The sequence below is a fragment of the Myotis daubentonii genome, chromosome 5, assembly GCF_963259705.1.
Source record: "Myotis daubentonii chromosome 5, mMyoDau2.1, whole genome shotgun sequence".
Classification (NCBI taxonomy): domain Eukaryota; kingdom Metazoa; phylum Chordata; class Mammalia; order Chiroptera; family Vespertilionidae; genus Myotis; species Myotis daubentonii.
In genome coordinates, this window is record NC_081844.1 from 5546489 (window position 1) to 5568504 (window position 22016).

Sequence of the window (22016 nt, forward strand, 5' to 3'; positions counted from 1 at the left end):
ATTCTTAGAGATCCTCCTGTTTTGCAGAGATCATGGAAGCCTACTGGGTGTCCCCTTAAGCCCTCCTTAGTATTTCAGGTATGTGCCCTCGCCTGGAGACTGTTCTGCTGGCAAAGAGTAGGGTTGAAAATTTTTATTGTTCAAGCCTAGGGAGTCCTAGCTTTAAAAATTCTTATCAAAACTATAAGTTTTGTTGTTGTTTTTTTAAGAGAAGTAAGCCTTTATTTCCTTGTTTCTCAAATAGAGCTGGTTGCTTTTTGGAAATTAATCAGAGACCAAATCCCATATCCTCGTCCGACTCCTCCGACTCTTCCTTTGCTTCAACCTTGGCTGGGGCTGCAGCAGCAGCAGGAGCAGCAGTGGTGGCGGTGGGCACAGGGGCAGCAGCCACAACAGCAGATGGATCAGCCAAGGAGGCCTTGACCTTTTCAGCAAGTGGGAAGGTGTGATCCGTCTCCACAGACAAAGCCAGAACGCGCTTTTACCCGTTGATGATAGAATGGGGCACTGACGCAACAGCTGGGTAGCCAACCTGAAGGCATAGGCTGGCCACTGCGGACACCCTCCGGGAAGCGGGACTGCAGTTTCCTCTGTGATGTCAAGCACTTCCGGGCTGTAGATGCTGCCTCTGTCACACACCGGCTGGACGATCAGCCCCGAGGAGAAGGGGGGGTGTTTGGCATGTGCAGCAGCGTGGCTGCGCTGGCTCCCACTTCGTCTCCGGTCTTAATCAGCTGGACATCACTCGGGATTCCAGGGGAGCCCTTGGAGATGTTAGTGGTGATGCCTAAAGCCTGGAAGAAGGAGGTCTTCTCTGGCCCCAGACCAGTGTTCTGGGCTGGCACAGTGGCTTCCCACGGGGCCATGGCACCAGCACGGGCAGCAGCTGGCACCTTACTGGCCAGCAGCGTGTCCCTGATCTCAGGGAGGTCCTCCCTGGTGAACACAAAGACCACATTCGCCCGGATCTGAGGCAGCAGCTTCTCCAGAGCCGGGCTGTTCTCCAGGTGTCCTCGGCCGGCCTTGCGCCTCATGGTGTTCTTGCCCTCCCGCGGAGGGACCTGCGGATCTGCGGCCTCTGCGTGGAGTCCGCATTGCCTGCTCCCGCGATGCAGCATTTTGGATAACCATCCAGAAGTTGGATGATCTTAAGGAAGCAGTTGGACTTCCAGTTGCCCTGTCTCCCCGGGGCATCGTGGCGGTGCGTCAGGGATTGCCACGCAGGGTTTACAGACGATGTCACTCCCACGAGGCCGCCTGGCGAGAGCTGTAGGTTTTTTCCTTAATTTCTTGTTTCATTACAGGCAGGTAGAGGAAGGTCAGTTGGCACTTCCTCAGTTCTTGCCAGGGTTCTCCCACCAGGTTCACAGGTTCATGGAGCACCATTTCTCCCTCCCACAGGCGGCGCTGACAACCTCCTGCCACCGCACAGCAGGGCCCACTTCTCTCCAGCCTCCGAGAGCATCGCCCATCGGCCCCTCAGCTGCTTATCAACAGGCCCCCAAAGGCCCCTCAAGCTCCCACCCATCGACCATCCCAAAGCCAGTGCCGCAGGTTTCCGGTTTCCGTGAAGATAATGTGTTCCAGTTAGCTATCGCTGCATAAGACATTACCCCAAGCTAAGTGGCTTCCTAAAAACAGCCATTTCCTTTTCTCTCACAATTTGGTGATCATAAGTTCAAGGAGGGCTCAGTTGCAGACTCTTCTGCTCCATGCCACATCCACTGGGGTCCATGGTAGCACCCAGCTGACAGGTGGGCTGGCCCAAGCGAACCTCGCTGTGAAAGAAGCACCCACATTCTCCCTTTCTCTGAGGGAGAAACTCGGTTCTTTCCCACTACGAGTGTCTTCCTGTGAGTCTCCACGGGGCACTTTACTTCTCATACCTCTGGTCGCCAGTTCTGTGGAGGTTTTTCCCCACAACAAGCAATTTTCTGTGACACCAGCGAGGTGTCCTACAATTTAATTCAATTCTGACGCTACTTTCCTGCAGGTAGTGTCAGATCCCACAGGTTAAGGGCTCAGTCCCACAGGAGGACACACCCACCCCCCACTTCAGACCACGCCTGGATTTCCGGGTACGTGGGGCGCCCAGGAAGCCAGAGGCTCTGTCCAGGAATTCAGGTGGGGCCTGGGGCCATGCTGAGTGGCACAGGTTTCCGAAGTAGCTGCCTAACTTCAGAGAAGAAAAGAGAAACTAGGAATGTTGCCTCCATTCTGGGTCATTTGTCTTCTCTTCCATCTGCCTGCCATTGCCAGCATGTCAGAGGCCTCAGCGACTTATTTTCCCAGATCCCGAGTTCTTATGGTGGTCAGAGGGACAGACCTATTGTAATGGTCTTAACTTCATCTTGGCCAGCATCAGAACCCATAAATACAACTTTAAATGTTCCCAATTACCGTGTGAGATCAATATTGATTCCCCCACTTTAAAGATAAGAAACTTGAGGCTTAAAGAGGTATGGTCACCTGCCTAAACCCATATAGCCAGTGCTAGGTCGAAAATATATAGGATTAAAATGAGCTCACGGAGCAGGTGTGTGGAGTGGCGTCTGAACGCAGGAGAGGGCAAAGAGGAAACAGGAAGTGGGAAGCCCAGTGGAGGGGAGAGAGTGTAAAATGGAGAGAAACAGAAGAAGAGGCAGGGAAGGAGGAGAGAGGAGGGAAGGAGAGGAAGTCAGGGCAGTATCAGGGGACCAGAGCTCTGCATGGACTATGCCCACCCAGAACTCACCCCCCTTTACACCCACCCCCCTTTACATGCACCCCTTCCTCCCTGACGTTAGTGTGAGCAATAAAGTAACCCTATCCCCTTTTCCACCAGGGTCCTGGCTTTCCCCACTCAGCCGTGGCATTTCCTTGTTGACCCGACTTGCTCAGGGGCAGCTGGGCACCTCACCACAGTGGGCTAGAGGTGAGGATTTGTGCTCTACCGTTGAGAAGATGCTGTCTCCCCACCCATTAGGAGCAGGAACACATGTTGTTCCAGCTACTGCCGGCATCTAGGTGTCACTGACCAAAGAAACTCTGGAAACAAAACCCACGCAGGAGAGCCTGCCTGGCACTCCTTGCCTCTGGTTTCCTCCTCAGGTGAGCCAGTGTAAGTCAGGGCTCCTGTTACTTGCAGCCCAAAGCACCCTAATTGACTCTCAGCCTGAGCTGCCCTGGGACGTGTTCCTGGAGCTACCTGCCCCCAGGATGGTGCTGGAAAAATGGCTCCAAGTGCATCTGCCATTGGCCCATCCAGAGCTACATCCCTGTGCTTTGTAGGTGTCCCAGGGAAAACCCTCTGTTACAGCTGCTTTTTTTTTTTTTTCCACATCAACAACAAATTCTTCAATTCTCTGCACACCAACCAATTCTGACACCGACTGGGTGTCCTATAATCCAATTTAATTCTGACACTAATGACCTGGCAATAGCACAGACACCACAGGTGAAGGGCTCAGCCCCACATGCATGCTCCACTTCAAATGCCAGTCACAAGTAGCAGATCCCCAGGTTACTTGCACTTCTGTCCCACAGCCCCTCTCTTCAAGTTCAATATTTTGCTAGAATGACTCATAGGACTCAGGAAAATACTTTACTTACTGTTATAAAGGATACTAGAGGCCTGGTGTACGAAATTCGTGCGAGCGTGGGGGGTGTCCCTCAGCCCAGCCTGCACCCTCTCCAATCTGGGACCCCTCGAGGGATGTCCAACTGCTTGGTGGGATCAGGCCTAAACGGCAGTCAGGATCGGGCCTAAACAGGCAGTCAGACATCCCTCTCACAATCCAGGACTGCTGGCTCCCAACTGTTCACCTGCCTGCCTGCCTGATCACCCCCTAACCACTCCCCTGCCAGCCTGATCAACGCCTAACTGCTCCCCTGCAGGCCTGTTCCCCCCCCCCAACACCCCATGCCCTTCCCTGCTTGCCTGATCGCCCACAGCTGCCCTCCCCTGCTGGCCATCTTTGACCACATGGGGGCAGCCATCTTATGTGTTGGAGTGATGGTCAATTTGCATATTACCTCTTTATTATATAGGATAACATGGGAACGGCCAAGTGGAAGAGATGCCTAGGATAAGGCAGAGGGGAGACGAGTGTCCATGGTCTCTCCAGGCGCGCCTCCTCCCCAACACCTTAATGTGTTCATCAGCCGGGGAGCTCTCCAAACCCTGTTGCTTTGGGATTTCATGGAGATTCCAATACATAGACATGATTGAGGAAATCATTGGCCATTACTTTAATCTCCCTGAAGGCTGGGGGTTGGAGAGTCTGAAAGTTTCAATCCTCTAATCAAGCTTTGTTCTTCTGGCAATCAGCCCCCATCCTAAGCTACCAAGGGGCCCCCAGCACCTCCTCCCCTGAGCATACAAAAGACACTCTATCACTCCACAGATGCCAAGGTTCCAGGAACCAGGAACAAAGGAAAACATTCATTTTTATTATATACACCCGTCATTCTCAATCCATGGGGTTGGATCAAGGGGACTCGTGTCTGCCTCCAAGGGTGAACATGAGGTCAGGCCCGGCCAGTCAGAGCACCTAAATCAGTTGACCACAGCAGTTGGCTCAGTGGTGAACTCATGACACGACACAAACCAGTGAGACTCAGAATATGAAGCGGAAAGTCCTTCTGTCCTGCTGCACCCTCTGGGATTCTGAGAGAACAGAGTGTGCTCCCTGGGTCTGCAGGGGGTCACCTTGCACCATATGAGGAGAGCCTCCCTGCAAATGAGTGAAGGCGACTGAGAAGACAGCAATGCTGAGAGGGGACCAGAGGAAGCCCAGCTCTGATATCATTTGACCTCCTAGATTCACTTGTGCCTATGGTTAGACCAACCCCAGACTCTTCATAAGTGACCGAGTAAATGCTCCTCCACATTGAGTTTGATTTCTGATACTTGCAACTAAACTGGCTCCAGTTAATACATACCATCCTGTGCCTACATGGCCACCAGCCCGACCAGCCTGCTGCAGGGCCCTCCTCAACAGCCCTCTTCACTCGTACCCCCAAATCCCAACTCTTTCTTTATTCTTAGAGTTGGGTCCCCTCAGTCAGGAGGAGTTCCCTTTTTAGAGTAGGCCTAATTTGGGAGTCTTTTAAAATAAGCAGTATGGCCCTAGCTGGGCTGCTCAGTGGTTACAGTATCAGCCTGCAGACTGAAGGGTCCCAGTCAAGGGCACATGCCTGGGTTGCAGGCTTGATCCCCAGTAGGGCACATGCAGGAGGCAGCTGACCAATGATTCTTTCTAATCACTGATGCTTCTATCACTCTCTCCCTCTCTCTTCCTCTCTGAAATCAAATATATATATATATATATATATATATATATATATATATATATATCCTATCTAATAATAGACAAACATGGTAATTGACCATACCTCCGCTATGCTTCCCATGGACTAATCAGCAGGATATGCAAATTAACTGCCAACAAAGATGGCGGCTGGCAGTCACACAACTGAAGCGAACAGGAGGCTTGCTTACTCCAGTGATGGAGGAAGCCAAGGTCCCCTGGATGCTGCGGCCCAGCTCTGAGCTTCAGAAGCAACAATGTTTCAATTATAGAAGCTAAACAAACCCTAGATACCTGCTTTCAGCCAGCCGGGGCCTCAGAGCTTAGAGCGCCAGTGATGGCAACAGAGTTTCAATTATAGAAGCTAAACAAACCCAGATACCTGCTTTCAGCATGCCACGGCCTCAGAGCTGGAGCCGGCTCTCAGCTCCAGTGACAGCTATAGAAGGTAAATAAATCCCAGAATTAAAAAAAGGAAAAAAAAAAAAGAGGCTGGGAGCTTCAGTCGCCCACCAGCCTGAAAACAGCCCTCAGCCCCTCACCCAGGCTGGCCAGGCACCCCAGTGGGGACCTCCACCCTGAAGGGGGTGTGACCAGCTGCAAACAGCCATCAGCCCGTCATCCAGGCTGGCCAGGCACCCAAGCGGGACCCCCACCCTGATCCGGATCACCCTTCAGGGCAAACCAGCCGGCCCCCACCTGTGCACCAGGCCTCTATCCTATATAGTAAAAGGGTGATATGCAAACTGACCTTAACAGCAGAAAGACTGGGAATGACTGGTCACTATGACACACACTGACCACCAGGGGGCAGACGCTCAATGCAGGAGCTGCCCTCTGGTGGTCAGTGCACTCTCACAGGGGGGAGCTCTGCTCAGCCACAAGCCAGGCTGACGGCTGCCAGTACAGCAGTGGTGGTGGGAGCCTCTCCTGACTCCTCAGGAGCGCTAAGGATGTCTGACTGCAGCTTAGGTCTGCTCCCCGCTGGCAAATGGACATCCCCTGAGGGCTACCGGGCTGCCAGAGGGATGTCTGATTGCCATCTTAGGCCCAATCCCCTGGGGAGCAGGCCTAAGCCAGCAAGTGGTCACCCCCGAGGGGTCCCAGACTGTGATAGGGCACAGGCCGGGCTGAGGGACCCCCTACCCCTGAGTGCACAAAATTTTGTGCACCGGGCCTCTAGTATTCTAATAATAGACAAACATGGAAATTGACCATACATTTTCTACTCCTCCCATTGGCTAATCAGCAAGATATGCAAATTAACTGCCAACAAAGATGGCGGTTAATTTGCATATGTAGGCGCTAAGCAGCGGAACGAAGACTGAAGGCGGCTCTGGCCAGAGCGAAGGCCTGGGCCCGGGTGTGGGAGGAAAACCAGTGCCGGCAGCCAGGGGAAGGGAAGGCCTATTGCACAAATCTTTTCATGCAACAGGCCTCTAATATATATATTAAGCAGTATGGGAGAAATTTCAGGATGCCAAAGCACCTAGAGCCCAGGCATAAGGCTGTGCTCAGATGCAAATAACAGGAAATCTTTCACATTGCTGTTTAAATAAGAAGTTTAGGAGAATGCCCAGAGCATAAACCCAGGCTCCTTCAGCCTTGCTCCTCCATCACCCTTAGTGTGTAGCTTCTGTCATGATCCCATGTGGGTAGGAGAAAGAAGAAGATATGACAACAATGGACCTCCCTTTCCAGTGCATTGGCCAAAAACCCATGTTGGTTGGAATATGCACTGATGGTAGGGATCTTCAATTATTTGCTTATGTATTCCACGTACCTAGAACTGCTGCTCAGTAAACATGTGCTAAATAAATGAGTGGATGAATGGATGGATGTGTGGGTAGATGCATGGATGGATGGATGGATGGATGGATGGATATGTGGGTGGGTGGATGGATGGATGGATGGATGGATGGATGGATGGATGGATAGTTGTGTGGGTGGGTAGATGGATGGATGGATGTGTGGGTGGGTGAATGTATATGTGGGGGGTGAGTGGAGGGAGGAAGGGATGGATGTGTGGGTGAGTGGATTTGTGTGTGGAGGGGTGGTCAGATGGATGGGTGGGTGGATGGGTGGGTGGGTGGATGTGTGGGTGAGTGGATTTGTGCATGGGGGGGCAGATGGATGGTGGATGGATGTGTGGGTGGGTAGATGCATGGATGGATGGATGGATGGATGGATGGATGGATGGATGGATGGATGGGTGGATGTGTGGGTGAGTGGATTTGTGCATGGGGAGGCAGATGGATGGTGGATGGATGTGTGGGTGGGTAGATGCATGGATGGATGGATGGATGAATGGATGGATGGATGGATGGATGGATGGGTGGGTGGATGTGTGGGTGAGTGGATTTGTGCATGGGGGGTAAGATGGATGGGTGGGTGGGTGGATGTGTGGGTGAGTGGATTTGTGCATGGGGGGGGTTAGATGGATGGGTGGATGGATGGGTGGGTGGGTGGATGTGTGGGTGAGTGGATTTGTGCATGGGGGGGTTAGATGGATGGTGGATGGGTGTCCATACAGGAAAGTTGAGTTTTTACCTTCTAAAGCCCCTACAGTGGAGTCAGGCAAGAGAGAAGAGGCAAGAATGGCCACTGAGATCCCTTGCAACATCTGCCACCCATTCCGCATGAGGGCACACAGTCTCCTGGCATCCCCAGGGGCCTTTATCCTCCACAGGTAGGATCTCTTGGGAAATTTCTTCTTTCATAAATCTGAGCAGATCTGGATAACCCCATCTCAAACTTTCTTGGGATATTCAGACCCAGCGCAGGACATATGCTTCATTGGAGAAATATGTTCTCCACCTTTCTGTAACTTATCCTGGAGCAAAAATGATTGACAGGAATGAGATTCAATTGTGACTCCAGTGAGAGCAACAAGCTGACTTCCTCTGCCTTCAGTAACAATATTAAAGCCCAAGCTCATGCAATTTTGAACAAAAGACTTCTTATAAGAACACAAGAAGCCTGGTGCACACAGTTAGTGTACTTGGGGGATCCCTCAGCCTGGCCTGCACCCTCTCGCAGTCCAGGAGCCCTCAAGAGATGTCTGACTGCTGCAAAGGGGGAGAGGCTCCCACCACCCCCGCCACCACTGCTGTCCTCACCAGCCGTGAGCCCAGCTTCTGGCTAAGTGGCGTTCCCCAACTGACCACCAGGGGGCAGCTCCTGTGTTGAGCATCTACCCCCTGGTGGTCAGTGAGCGTCATAGCAACTGGTCATTCCGCAGTTTGGTCAATTTGCATATTTGCCTTTTATTATATAGGACTAGAGGCCTGGTGCACAAAAATTTGTGCACTAGGGGGGGGGATGGGGGTCCCTCAGCCCAACCTGTGCCCTCTCACAGTCTGGAACCCCTCGGGAGATAACGACCTGCTGGCTTAGGCCTGCTCCTGGGTGGCAGAGGGCAGGCCCAATCCCTAGGTGCAGCCCCTGGTCGGGCTCAGAGCAGGGCTGACTGGGGAGTTGGGGCGCCGCCCCCTGTCATGCACAGAGCAGGGCAGATTGGGAGGTTTCAATGCCACCCTCAGTCACGCTCAGGGTAGGGCCAATTAGGGGGTTGGGACACCGCTCCCTGTCACACTCAAGGCCGGGTCGATGGGGAGGTTGCAGCCCCACCCCCTGTCATTCACAGAGCAGGGCCAATCAGGGGGTTGGGGCACTGCCCCCTGTCACGCACAGAGCAGGGCCCATCAGGGGGGTTGGGGCTCTGTACCCTATCACGCACAGAGCAGGGTCAATTGGGGGTTGGGGAGCTCCCCCCTGTCACACACAGAGCAGGGCCCATCAGGGGGGTTGGGGAGCTTCCCCCTGTCACGCACAGAGCAGGGCCCATCAGGGGGTTGGGGCTCCACCCTCTATCACCCACAGAGCAGGGCCGATCAGGGGGTTGGGGCGCCACCACTGTCACACTCAGGGCAGGCCGATGGGGAGGTTATGGCTCTACCCCGTCACACACAGAGCAGGGCCGGTGGGGGGCTGGGGTGCCGCACCCTGTCACACACAGAGCAGGGCTGATCAGGGGGTTGGGGCGCCTTCCCCTGTCACGAACAGAGCAGGGTGGATAGGGAGGTTGTGGCCCCACCCCTGTCGCACACAGAGCCGCAGGGCGATCAGGGGGTTTGGTCGCTGCTCCCTGTCACACTGATCCCAGTGCCAGGAGGCATATTACCCTTTTACTATATAGGATAGAGGCCTGGTGCACAGGTGGGGGCCGGCTGGTTTGCCCTGAAGGGTGTCCTGGATCAGGGTGGGGGTCCCCACTGGGGTGCCTGGCCAGTCTGGGTGAGGGGCTGAGGGCTGTTTTCAGGCTGGCGGGTGACTGAAGCTCCCAACTGCTCCTTTTTTTCTTTTTCTTTTTTTTATTCTTGGCCAGCTTTAGCTCTGAGGCTTGGCTCCAGGTATCTGGTTTGTTTGGGTTCTATAATCAAAACACTGTTTCAACTCCAGCTCTGAGATCCCGGCTGGCTGAAAGCAGGTTTCTGGGGTTTTGTTTAGCTTCTACATTTGTAAAAATGTTTCAAACTGCAAGCTCAGAGGCCGGCAGCGGCAGGTGGGGAACGTTGGAGTCCTCCGTCACTGAAGCAAGCAAGCCTCATGTTCGCTTCAAGCTGCCTGGCTGCAGGCTGCCATCTTGGCTGGCAGTTAATTTGCATATTGCCCTGATTAGCCAATGGGAAGGGTAGCAGATGTACGGCTAATTACCATGTTTCTCTTTTATTAGATAGGATTGCCAGCATTCATATCTTATGCAATGCAATAATGTGAAACTTATCTTTAGCAAAGGTACACACAGTCGACAGACCAAATTTAGGTCTATTTTTCCCCAAGGGATAATGATAGAATCATTAAATGTATGGAAAATAAATGACCTGTAAAGGAGAATTTGACTGAGGGTGACCTGGAACACCCCTAACTCTACCAGCCTGACTCTCCCCGTCCCCATACCGCTCCCCATACCCCCCCTCCCCCCGCCCCGCAACATTACTCCAATCCTTCTACCCTTGGCTGCACCTGCCAGAATCCCATACTTCTAATAGGGACCTTGGTGGTCTTTTAATAGGTCATTAAAGACACCTTTTTCTATTTGGAGAAAGAACACAACATTTTCAAAATAGGATAAAAAGAAAAGTAAAAAGAATCACCCATAATACCCCCAATAAACCAAGTTATTTTTGTTTTGCTAATTTCCTTCCAGGCCTGGTGCACACATGCAGACTTATTCTTCATAGTGACAACCAGGGTTTTATTTTGTATTCTGCTTCTGCACTTAACAGTACATTCCAAGCACTCCTTATCTGCATAATCTCCTCAAATTTGCTTAACATGTAAATGAGCTTATTTTCAATGAGTTTATTTATTGTAGCTAATGCTGTAATAAACATCCTTGTGCACAGAGTTTTGTTTTCTTTTTCTGTGTTGAATGTTGTTCTGAAAGCCACACAAAGGCTGGTGTCAGCTCTGGACTGGCAGCTTTCATGGCCTTGCGTCACCTGAATCCCACGCTGCTGGCCAGAGGAGCTGCTGGGCCTCTAACATCAGTCTCTTGGCCAACCACAAATGAATTGAAGCAGCATGGTCCCCCAGCGATGGCTTGTCTGAAGACAGCAGCTTGGAACCCCACCTCTACTTCTGGAAGAAACCATAGCATTCATCTGGCAGGACGTGGGATCAGGCAGCAGGCACAGCTGCCCGGTCTCCCATGCCCACTGGGCTGTCGCCTCTTGGGGGCCATTCCTTCTGCACTGGCTGCTCTATGACAGGCCGACGGTCAAGGTGCCCTGCGCTTCTAGGATCAAGGCATGTGCACCTGACTCACTAGACAGGTCAGATGCTTTCCGCCTAGAGAGATGCAATGCTGACTTAGGCCAACAGCAGTGCCTGATGAAGCCACCCCGCGAGTCCACTGCCCGGGTCCCTAGAGCTGTGTGGGTGCTGTCCTTTCTGAACCGAGGCCGGCTGTCTTGCCTTCACTTGCAGCCTTCCAAAGTAGTCTCTTTCTGTACATATCTTTCCTGCCTGTGGACAGAAGGCTCTTCCAGATACAGCCAAACCCCTGGCAGAGGGGCTCTGGGGTCCCCAGGTACCACTCCAGGTCAGCCTGAGGACCAGCGGTCAGACAAGAGGGCTGGCCTGCCCAGGCCAGCTCAGCCTAGCCAGTGTCTCCTCTCAGTTCTTTCTGCTCAGCCATTCATCACTCTTACCAAACAGTTCTTGACAAAGGACTAGGCAATGCCTTCGATCCTGCTAAAAGGCAGCCACCCCGGCAGCCTGTGTCCACTCAGCATCAGCCCCAGGCCCCACCTGAATTCCTGGACAGAGCCTCTGGCTTCCTGGGCTGTGCCTAGTACCGAGAAGAAAATCCAGGCACGGTCTGAATCCTCAGCCTGGCGCCCACTGGTGGGAGTGAAATGAGTGCGGGTCCGGGAGCCAGCTGGACTGGGCTCTCACCTAGCACCACCACTCACTGCTCACCAGCTGGGTCAAGTTCAGGGCAAAGAGCTCACTTCACTGAGCTTCAGTTCCCTCATCTGCAAAACGGGTGTCATAATTTCTATGGCTGAGGGTCCTCAGGAGAATTGAATTCTGGTCCCTGGACCATGACAAGATCCAAATCTGAGTCATTTTGTCTCTCACCAGTCCTCTGTCTACAGGGCTTTTCACTCCCACTCCCTGCTATCGCCTGTGAGCCCTGGGTTTAGAGACTGCCAGTGCCCCTCTCCCACCCCACCCCTCAGACCACGCCACATGGCAGGGGAAGGGCAGCTACTTCCTTCCTCTATCAGACCTCTTGGAGGAGGGAGGAACCTATACCACTTCCATTTTTTGAAGTTCCTGGTATATTAAAAATGATGAAAGTTACAGTAACTGTGTACACAGCAAAAATACAGTATGACGCAATATACAGTGGTGAGCAAAACTAGGTTTACAGTTATTCATATGGAAAATATATAATACAAGAATAAATCTATATATATATAAAAGCCTAAGTGACTGTTCCACCATTCCGCCGGTAGCTATGATGCAAACTGACCACCAGGAGGCAGATGCTCAATGCACAGGCATGGAAACATGGAACAGATTGATGAATCTCAGGGGGAAGGGGGGACGGGGAGGGTGGGAAGAGATTAACCAAAGATCTTGTATGGAACCAGAGGATGGTCCCTTGGCCTGGTCTGTGGGGACCTGGCCGAAACTGGCAGTCCAACATCCCCCGCTGGGTCCTGGATTGTGAGAGGGTGCAGGCCAGGCCGAGGGACCCCACCAGTGCACGAATCTGTGCACCAGACCCCTAGTAATAATATAAGAATAAACCCTGTGTTTCGCATACTCACAACTGTAAACCTGATACAGGACACTAAACAGGTCAGAGGCCGCCTGTCACTACTTGAGCCAAATTAAGCAGAGACAGGGTTGAATCACATATGAACCTTTATTCCAATAGTGCTGGAAGTATCAGTCACCCTGGAAATTCTGCTCTCACTTTTTCCCTATCGGCTGGCTGATTATATACAGGCGAGGGAGAAGGTAACCACGCTCAGCTTTGAGCTGGGCTGCCCGTGTAACAGGGAAAGGGGAGGGGAGGGTCTGCCGTCCGGCCTTCAGGAGCTCAAAGTCCGAGAACAAGGGGGCTAATTTTCTGTGATGTTACAAACAGCTCAGTCTGTTCCTGGAACCAGAGGGTGGTCAGCGTTCCTGAGGCAAACTCCCAGGCAGGGTCCCGGCACAGCAACCAAGTCAAACCGTGTCCTGTCCTTGCTCTGCTTTCAAAATGTATTTCTTTTTACAGCCCTTTTTTCTTCCTGCCGCACACCCTCCAGTGTCCTGGGGTCTGCAAGGAAACCTCTTGCCTACAGTTAATAAGGGGGATAGTCATTGAGCAACCGTGGCTCTAGCCTTATGGTGTGCCCTTCCCCCTAGGAAACCTTTCGCCCACCCTTGTATTTGTGTTATTGACAAAACTAGAGGCCCGGTGAACAAAATTTGTGCACTGGGGGGTGGGTGTCCCTCAGCCCAGCCTGCGCCCTTTCCAATCTGGGACCCCTTGGGGGATGTTCAACTGCTGGTTTAGGCCTGATCCTGCATTGGCAGTCGGACATCCCTCTCACAATCTGGGACTGCTGGCTCCTAACCACTCGCCTGCCTGTCTGCCTGATTGCCCCTAACCACTTCTGCCTGCCAGCCTGATCGCCCCCTAACTGCTCCCCTGCCGGCCTGATTGCCCCCAACTGCCCTCCCCTGCCAGCCTGGTCACCCCCAATAGCCCTCCCCTGCTGACCTGGTCACCCCCAACGGCCCTCCCCTGCTGGCCTGGTCACCCCCAACGGCCCTCCCTGCTGACCTGGTCACCCCCAACGGCCCTCCCCTGCTGGCCATTTTGTGGTGGCCATCTTGTGATGACAGGAGGGTGTTGTGCAAGGATGTGACACCACCTGTGCTTTTATTATATAGGATAATTGCAGAACTCAACACATCTTCTGATGAAGCCTGAGTGGGGCAGTCTGGGACAGGACACAAGCTCAGAGTTGCAGGATGGCCACCCACTGCTTGTCATCACCTGGAGCCAGGGCTGTGCCTTCAAAGTCTGAATTTTATAGAAACAGACAACATCGAACCAATGCAGAACCTTCACTGGATCCCATTCACAGCAAACAGTAGGGGGTGGAGGACATGTTTAGATGTTTGGAAACGTGTGAAGAGGGAGGGCATGGGATTATTTCATGAAATGACTATCCATTGTCTGGACCGGGGAGTAAGGGGCAGCCCACGGGTCAGAGAACAGTCCAGGAAAAACATTTCAGAATACAATCAATAGGGAAAGCGCTTAGGGTCAAATGTTAAGCGTGCTTGAACCCAAGTGGTGGCTATCTGTGCTTCCCTGTGCTGTTCTTTCTTGAAGTTTTTTGTTAAGGAAATGAAAGGTGTGGATTGTGCCTCTTTCTACATAAGGTGCCATTATGCTGTGCCCCTGCTGGCAGCAGGGTACCTGGTGCCTGAGTGTGGGACGCTGGCCGGCCCGAGTGCCATCTTTTCAGGATGGCCTGCTTTGGCGGATGCCCAGTAGGGCAGTGAAGCAGCCCTCACCCAGCCTCCATCTGAGCCCTAAACAGTCCCTGTCCTCCAGTGACAAGTCTCAGGGTCATGGGAGCTATAGTTTCCAGGCACCCGCCTTCTGGTTTCCATCTGTCAGAGGTAGAGAGAGAAAGGTCATTTTGACAAATGGCTTGCACCACTGATCTGAACCCAGTCTCTGAAACCCCTGCTCTGTCCTCCGTCAGCATCTCCTACTCTGGTCCTTTGCACATCACTTTTACGATGTTGCCACGTCTATGTTCCACCTATTACTTATTAAATATTTTCCTCTAAGGTACCTCACCTTTTAAAGACTGGTGACATTACAGCCATCAAAAGTGAAATCACTTGCCATAAAATAGAAGGCAATGTAAAATAAACATTTAATTATTAAAGTAATGTTCTTTGCACGTCCCAGAATACCCTTTCTGTATGTTGGCCCCGTGGACTCCGGGGTGACCAGGTCTGGAGACCTGGGGCCTGTCTTGTAAAGGCCATCATGTGAGGGGGCCACGGCGTGTCAATGGGCCCTCCCAGAGGAGGACACGGCAACTCTGATCTGCATGTGACATGTTGGCCAGTATTCAGAAACGTCTCTGGAGTGACCTCGGTGTCTCTAGGGCCTGGCACCTGCAGCCTCTCTCAGGACGTTCGGGTCCATGAGGAAGACACTCTGAGCAGCCTCTCCAGGACAGCCTGCCCCGTGGGGAGGGGACTGAGTTTCCGCCACCATTTCCCTCTCTGCCACACTCCGGGGGAGGTGTGGCCATGAGCAGCAGCAGCAGTGGGGGCAGCCAATGCGGGCCAAGACCTTCACGGGACAGAGCCCAGGGTAGAAACAGGGAAAGAGGCTCAGACAGGGGTGAAGGGAAGACAGCCTGAAAAGATAGTGTTGGTACCCACCCACAGTGAAAGGGTGCCCAGCCTCTCAGGTAGCCATTCTACTCCGGAGGGCACGCTCTCGGAGAGGCATGCCGGGTCCACCAAAGGGCACAGCGTCTTCACAGCAGCTCTCTAACAGTCGCCCCATTTGGAAATCAACGCAAATGCCCATCAATAGGAAAATGGACAAATCATTTTTAGAATACTATACAACAAAGAAAAAGCCAACAAGTACATGAAAAAAAAAATCTCACAGACATAACATTAAGGAAAAGAAACTAGACACCAAAGAATACATATTGTGTAATTCTGTTTCTATAAAATTCAAAAACAGGTCCTGTTCTCCACCTGGATCTCTTTGGTGGCAACATAATATTATTGATGATTAAATGTAAGAAAAATATTTAAAAACACACACAACATAGTGCTGGGTGAAGAGAGTGAGAAATAGAATATTTATAACCAATTCAGTTTAATAATTAAGAAGTACACTAAACAATAGTACACATTTTGCAAGAACACAAAAGATACACTTTAAGTGCATTAGAATGGTTGCCTGTGGGTTAGGAATGGGAGTGAAGGGCAGTGAGAAGGGGAACGCATAAATAATAAGATAGGGGCTTTGCTAGGATGAGAGGGAATCATGTGCCATTTAAGAAAGAAAAGGAACAAGAGGAGGAGGAGGAGGAAGAGGAGGAGAAACAGGAGGAGAAGGAGAAGGGGAAGGAGGAGGAGGAGAAGGAGGAGGAGGAGGGAGGGAGGGAGGGGGAGGGAGTGGGGAAGAGTGAAACTCTGGAAAACCCTTTGAGGTATCCACGCTTGCCCGGGGAGCCCGGCTTGGCCTCTGATCCCTGGAGCCCCCAAGTGTTCCATGGTGTGCTTTACGCAGAGGTTCCCGTCTTCATGGCCCCCGGAAGGTCAGCATTGCTCCCAGAGGAGGCAGAATGACTCCTGAAGGAAGGAAGCCCTTGCCAGGACTGGAGCTGGGAGGTGGCGGCTGGGCCCACCAGAGCTCTGCAGAGAAGGGGAGTTTCAGCTAGAGACCAGGAATTCTCAGGAGCTGGGAGTTGGGGGCAGAGGCAGGGGCAACTCGTGTGTGGTGGAGTCCGAGAAATGGCCCCACGGAGAGAAGGGCTGTGGGCAGCTCACGCCCAGGCCAGCATGGGCCTGATTCAGACCTCCCCAGGTGTCCTTCACAAGATCTGCATAGCCAAGTGCCACCTGTGCTTTTAGTTACTTAAGATTTTAAATTGACTCACGTTTTTACACTCAAATAAATGTTTTAAAAGGTAGTTTTGCCCTAGCCGGTTTGGCTCCGTGGATAGAGCATCAGCCCGTGGACTGAAGAGTCCCTGGTTGGATTCCGGTCAAGGGCACATTCCCAGGTTGCTGGCTGGATTCCCAGTAGGGGGCGTGTAGGAGGCAGCCGATCCATGATTCTCTCCTATCATTGATGTTTCTATCTCTCTCTCCCTTTCTCTCTGAAATCAATAAATATATATATATTTTAAAAAGGTAGTTTTGTCCAAAGTATTGGCATGGATATGGAGAAATTGAAATCAGTGTGTTCTGTTGGTGAGGATGTAAAATGGTAATGTGGTTTCTCAAAAAATTAAACATAGCCCTAATTGGTTTGGCTCAGTGGATAGAGCATCGGCCTGCAGACTGAAGGATCCTGGGTTCGATTCCGGCCAAGGGCATGTACCTTGGTTGCGGGCACATCCCCAGTAGGGGGTGTGCAGGAGGCAGCTGATCGATGTTTCTAACTCTCTATCCCTCTCCCTTCCTCTCTGTAAAAAACTCAATAAAATATATTTAAAAAAATTAAACATAGAATTACCATATGCTCTAGTATTCCCACTTCTAGGGATTTATGCAAAAAATTTAAATCAGTATCTCAAAGAGATATTTGAACACCCATGTTGATAGCATTCACAATAGCCAAAAGGTGGGAGCAGCCAAGTGTTCACTGATAGATGGGTAAACAAAACGTGGTATATACACACAACGGAATACACTCACCCTTAAAAAGAAGAAAAAAATCTTACATACCACAACATGGATGAACCTGGAGGACATTATGCTAAGTGAAGTAAGCTGGTCACAGAGAGACAAATACTGTGTGATTCCACGTATATGCGGAGCCTGAAGTAGTGAAATTCACAGAAGCAAAAAACAGGATGGGCGGCCGAGGGAGGGGGTGGGAAGTTGTGGTTATAGAGTATTTGTTTCCCAAGATGAAAAGAGTTCTGGGGGGCCGGGGGGATAGTGGCGATGGCTGCACAACATCGTGAATGTGTTTAATGACACTGAACTGTACACTTACAAAATGGTGAAGACGGTAAATTTTGTGTTGTGTGTCTTTTACCACAATTTTTATTTGTGTGGTTCTTTTCCTTTTTATTGAATTTATTGTGGTGATACTGGTTAACAAGATTATACAGGTTTCAGGTGCGCAATTCCACAGCAGTCACCACCATTTTTAAAAGGTATTTTTGTGTCACTACCATAAATGTAAAACCTCTTGACCTAAAGACAAGGTCTCCATAAAACAAAGGTACTTACACCCGCAAATGCTGGGTGGTGTTCACATCCCCCGGAGATGCTGGTGCCGGCTAAGGCTGTGGGTGGAGACCTCATCGCACTTTGCTTAACAGAAAGATGGCGAAGTGCCAGAGACGTGTTCGAAGTGTTTCTGAGCCCACTGTCTCCTCGACAAGTTCAGGAGGGCCCGAAGAGCGTGCTAGAGGGACTTGCCTTCTCCCCTCAGGTGGACTTCCATAATCATTTCTCATTCTAGGGGGCACGATGCACCCCACACTTTGATAGACCCCTGTAAGGACAAGGGAGGAGGGGCACGAGGGGTCAGACAGGAGCGGCCAGAACATGCCAAGTGAAAGCAGCAGAGCAAGGAGACCCCCATCCGTGCAGGCCCTAAGGGCCCGAGGCTGTTCAGGCAGGCATGCCAGCTCTCAGGTGTTTGAGCATGGGCACCTAGGGCCCAAGGACTCCTTGCCCTGTGGGGAGGCCAGCTGCATGGGGCCAGAGCAGAGCCTCTTTACTGGTGAGTGCTGGGCTTAGGGAGGGGCCTGGCTAATATGGTTGAGGGGCTGTACTTCCTGGAGGCAAGTAAACAAAATCCAGTCTCAAAGGGCGGGGCCATAGACTAGACCTTTGGTGATGGTGGGGGTGGAGCGTGAGAGGGTGGAAGGAAAAACATTGTGGAGAGACATTGTGAAGGATGTCGCTAAGGCACCGGTGGAGGCCTTATGATTCAACCTGCGCTGCATCCATATCCTTTCCAGGAAACAGCACCTCCGTTTTCCTTGGGGAAAACTCCGGAATTCCCAATCTGTTTGGTTGGCCAAGGCTGCTCCACCCTTTCTCACTGCAGGAAGCAGGGATACAGGCCTGGCCACCCCTGAGCAATAATGAGGACACTGCCAACATCCTAAAAACTGCTGAGTTCAGCAGCACAGGAACCTTCTTCCCCTTGGTGTACCCTTCCAGAAGGGTGCAGAGCGTAACTGACAGGCACATGGGGGGGTGCAGATGGGGGAGTGTGTGGGGGTGTAGAGATGGTCACCACCATCGCCTCCTCGTCCAAGGCCTCGGGTGGTTGGTTTCAACTGGTCTGTAGAGGTCCTTCCTCACCATTCAGGTGTCCTCACAGGTCCAGGCTGCTGGGGTCCCGATGGTCTTTACTTATTTATGTAAATACTAGAGGCCCAATGCACGAAGATTCATGCAAGAATGGGCCTTCCTTCCCCTGGCTGCTGGCACCACCTTCGCCGGCTGGAGCTGCCCTCCACCTTCCCACGCTGCCCAGAGGCCCGCAATGGCTGGGGCAGTGTGGCTCCTGCATATGCAAATTAACCCACCATCTTTGTGGGGTTAATTTGCATACTCACTCCTGATTGGTTGGTGGGCATCACGAAGGTATGGTCAAGTTGCATCTTTCTCTTTTATTAGTGTAGATATTTCAGAGAGGAAGGGAGAGGGAAAGAGAAACATCAATGATGAGAGAGCATCATCCATTGGCTGCCTCCTGCAGGCCCCCCACTGGGGACGGAGCCGTAATCTGGGCGTGTGCCCTGTGGGGAATCGAACCCAGACCTCCTGGTCCACAGGTCAGCCTTGAGCACGGAGCCACGCGGCTGGCGACTCTCTCTACTTATTTACAGACACCCCCCCCACCCCCGCCCCCCATGATGTCACTGATGCGCCTTGGAATTGAGATCTCAGACATTTTCATGATAAAGCTTTAGCCTTTTCTCTGTATGTGCGTCTCAAACTTTCCCACCGGCTCTGGGTGAGTTCCCAGGCTGCAGGCCCTGCCCCCACCCAGCAGGATGGACAGACAGAGCTCTGTGGGGGCCAACGAGCGACCCGCTGCGGGCCGCGTGCGGGAGGGCGGGAGCGCGGGCTGGCACGCAGGCGCGGGGCGGGGCGGGGCGGGGCGGGGCTGCCAGGCCCGCGCGCTGCCGCGGGGCCGGCGGGAGGGAGGCGGCGGGAGCGCTGTCCTGTGTTCCAGACGCTCCTTTGGGTGCGTCCCCGCCCGCGTCCTTGACAGGTGCCCCCGCTCCGCGGCTCGGCCCCGGGGATGGCAGGGGCCCGCGCGCACGGCCCCGGAGCGGCCCCGCGGGGACGACCGCGCGCCACCTGACCCGCCGGCCTCGTCGAGGGCCGTGGGCGCGTCCCCGCGGGCGGGCGGCGGACGTGGGGGAGGGGCGGGAGCGGGGCCGGCGCGGGGAGGCCGCCCTGCGCTCGGCCGCGCGCCGCCAGCGCCCGCCCCGCCTCTCGGCGCCGCCGGGACCAGGTCCGCGAGCGGCGGCGGCGGCGGCGGCGGCGGAGGGACGATGAGCGGCGCGGCGCGGGCGGGCCCGGCCCGGCTGGCCGCGCTGGCGCTGCTGGCCTGCAGCCTGTGGCCGGCGCGGGCGGACAACGCGAGCCAGGAGTACTACACGGCGCTCATCAACGTGACGGTGCAGGAGCCGGGCCGCGGCGCCCCGCTCACCTTCCGCATCGACCGCGGGCGCTACGGGCTCGACTCGCCCAAGGCCGAGGTGCGCGGCCAGGTGCTGGCGCCGCTGCCCCTCCACGGCGGTGAGTGCGGGCCGGGCCGGGGTGGGCGGGGGCCGGGCGCGGTCTCGGGCGCGCGTCGCCCGGCCTGGTGGCGCCGGGGCGGGAGGCTCCGGGCTGAGCGACGCGGGGTTTCGTTCCCCCGAAGCCTGGGGAGCCCCGCGGGGCGCGGGAGCTGGTTTACCGCAGGGCGCCCGGCTGCGGGGCGCGGGGCCGGCGCAGACAAAGGCGGCGGCGGGGGGCGGGGGGCTGGCCCCGGGCCCCCTGGACGCTGCAGTGCACCTCCGAGGAGGCCCGCGCCGCGCGTGAAATCGTGCGGGTGTTCTCTGGGGCAAGTGGAGGCGGCGGGGATGGGAGAGGAGAGGGACACCTTTCCTGTTGCTTTGGGCTCCTCTTCTGCCCCCGCAGTTTTACTTTTATTTGACGCCTGAAAACCTCGGGTGAAGAGAATCTGGTCGCCAAGATGTCCGGGGACGGGGAGGGCTGGCCGAAGGGGAAATAGGTAACATTTCCCCCGAATTGTCTTGGAAGCCATTTGGCTCATCCTCTCCTAAGCATACACACGGGCCCCGTTTAATTATTTGGCATAAAACACGTGTCTGTAGAAATTGCTGGTCCTGCTCTAAGGGCACCCTCTCCCGCTCCGGGAGCGCGGTTCTCGGTGCTGTTGGCCCGCCGGGAACTTTTCGGGAAATGCCTGCTGCCCTCTCCCGCCGCTCTCGCCCTGAGAATGCTGAGCGGGGGTGAAGCTGCTCTTCACGTTAAGGTGACCTGAGCCGGGCGGCCTGTGCGAGTGGCGGTGTGTGCCTTGTGCCCTGACGTGCAGGCAGCCCCTTGTGAGGTCTCTGTGCTAACCTGCCAGGCGCTTCCTTCTCTGAGGCTGTCTGGCTGCGGGAAAGAGCATCGCCTAGGATTTCATTGCAGTCTGTCCCCAGTTTAGACCGGCCTCTGCAACGTCCACTTTCCTACCAATAACCAGGTGCTTAGGGTGCATTTCTCATCTCCACTTGGTTAAAAAAAAAAACGGCCCCAGGCTGCCCGCGGAAACAGCCTGGTCTTTGATTCATCCTGTCAATATTTGCGTGCCTCGTCTGTGCCAGTCACTGTGGTTGGGACACACACTGTTGCCACACTGTGGCAGTGACAATGGTCGCCTCTTTTCTGATGCGGAGGAAAGCCCTGCGGGTCACGTGGAAGGTGGGAAGAGGAAGCGAGGCCAGCGAGCTGTTCTGGAGCAAGACTGGCCCCGGACAGTGTTTTGAAACCTGTGGGTTGTCTTTGGGGTTGGGTTCCCCTGGGCCCCGAGTCCATGGCCATCGCTCCACAGCGCTCACCGACTTGTTGCTTCGCCTGTCACCCCATCATTGAGAACGCTTGTTGAAGTGTTTGGATAGAAGGGCACTGAAGTGTGGGTGAAGGTTATTCCCCTGTCACGGGGTTAACCGTTGTGTCATGCTGTAGGCAAATCGTGTGACACTAGGAAAGCAATTTGGCCCCTTAACCTCAGTTTCCTCTGCAAAATGGAATGATGAAATACTTACCTCCTAAGGTTGGTGAGAGGCTTAAATGGTCCCTGCGTTTTTAAAAGAGGGATCTTGTTAACCTACATGAACCTCTGAATTGGTGGGTTAGACACTGCATCAAAGTGAACACGTTGGAGCAGTGTGTGAAGATGGA

At 53.6% G+C, this 22016-nt stretch overlaps 1 protein-coding gene and 1 pseudogene across 5 annotated transcripts in view; one reads left to right on the forward strand and one right to left on the reverse strand.

Annotated features, from left to right (window-relative positions):
* Nucleotides 1-268: 268 nt before the first annotated feature.
* On the reverse strand, nucleotides 269-1194 carry LOC132234073 (large ribosomal subunit protein uL10-like; annotated as a pseudogene).
* An 18540-nt stretch (nucleotides 1195-19734) lies between these two features.
* The window catches only part of RNF130 (ring finger protein 130), a 144892-nt gene continuing 142610 nt past the window's right edge, over nucleotides 19735-22016 (forward strand). For 2 of the 5 annotated variants that reach the window (XM_059695680.1, XM_059695682.1), the window contains exon 1: nucleotides 19978-20363. In XM_059695680.1, the coding sequence (XP_059551663.1) occupies nucleotides 20117-20363 (247 nt within the window). In that variant the 5' untranslated portion in view covers nucleotides 19978-20116. Of the gene's footprint in view, nucleotides 20364-22016 lie in introns of all 5 variants that reach the window. The other 3 variants (XM_059695684.1, XM_059695683.1, XM_059695679.1) reach the window with 3 other exon arrangements.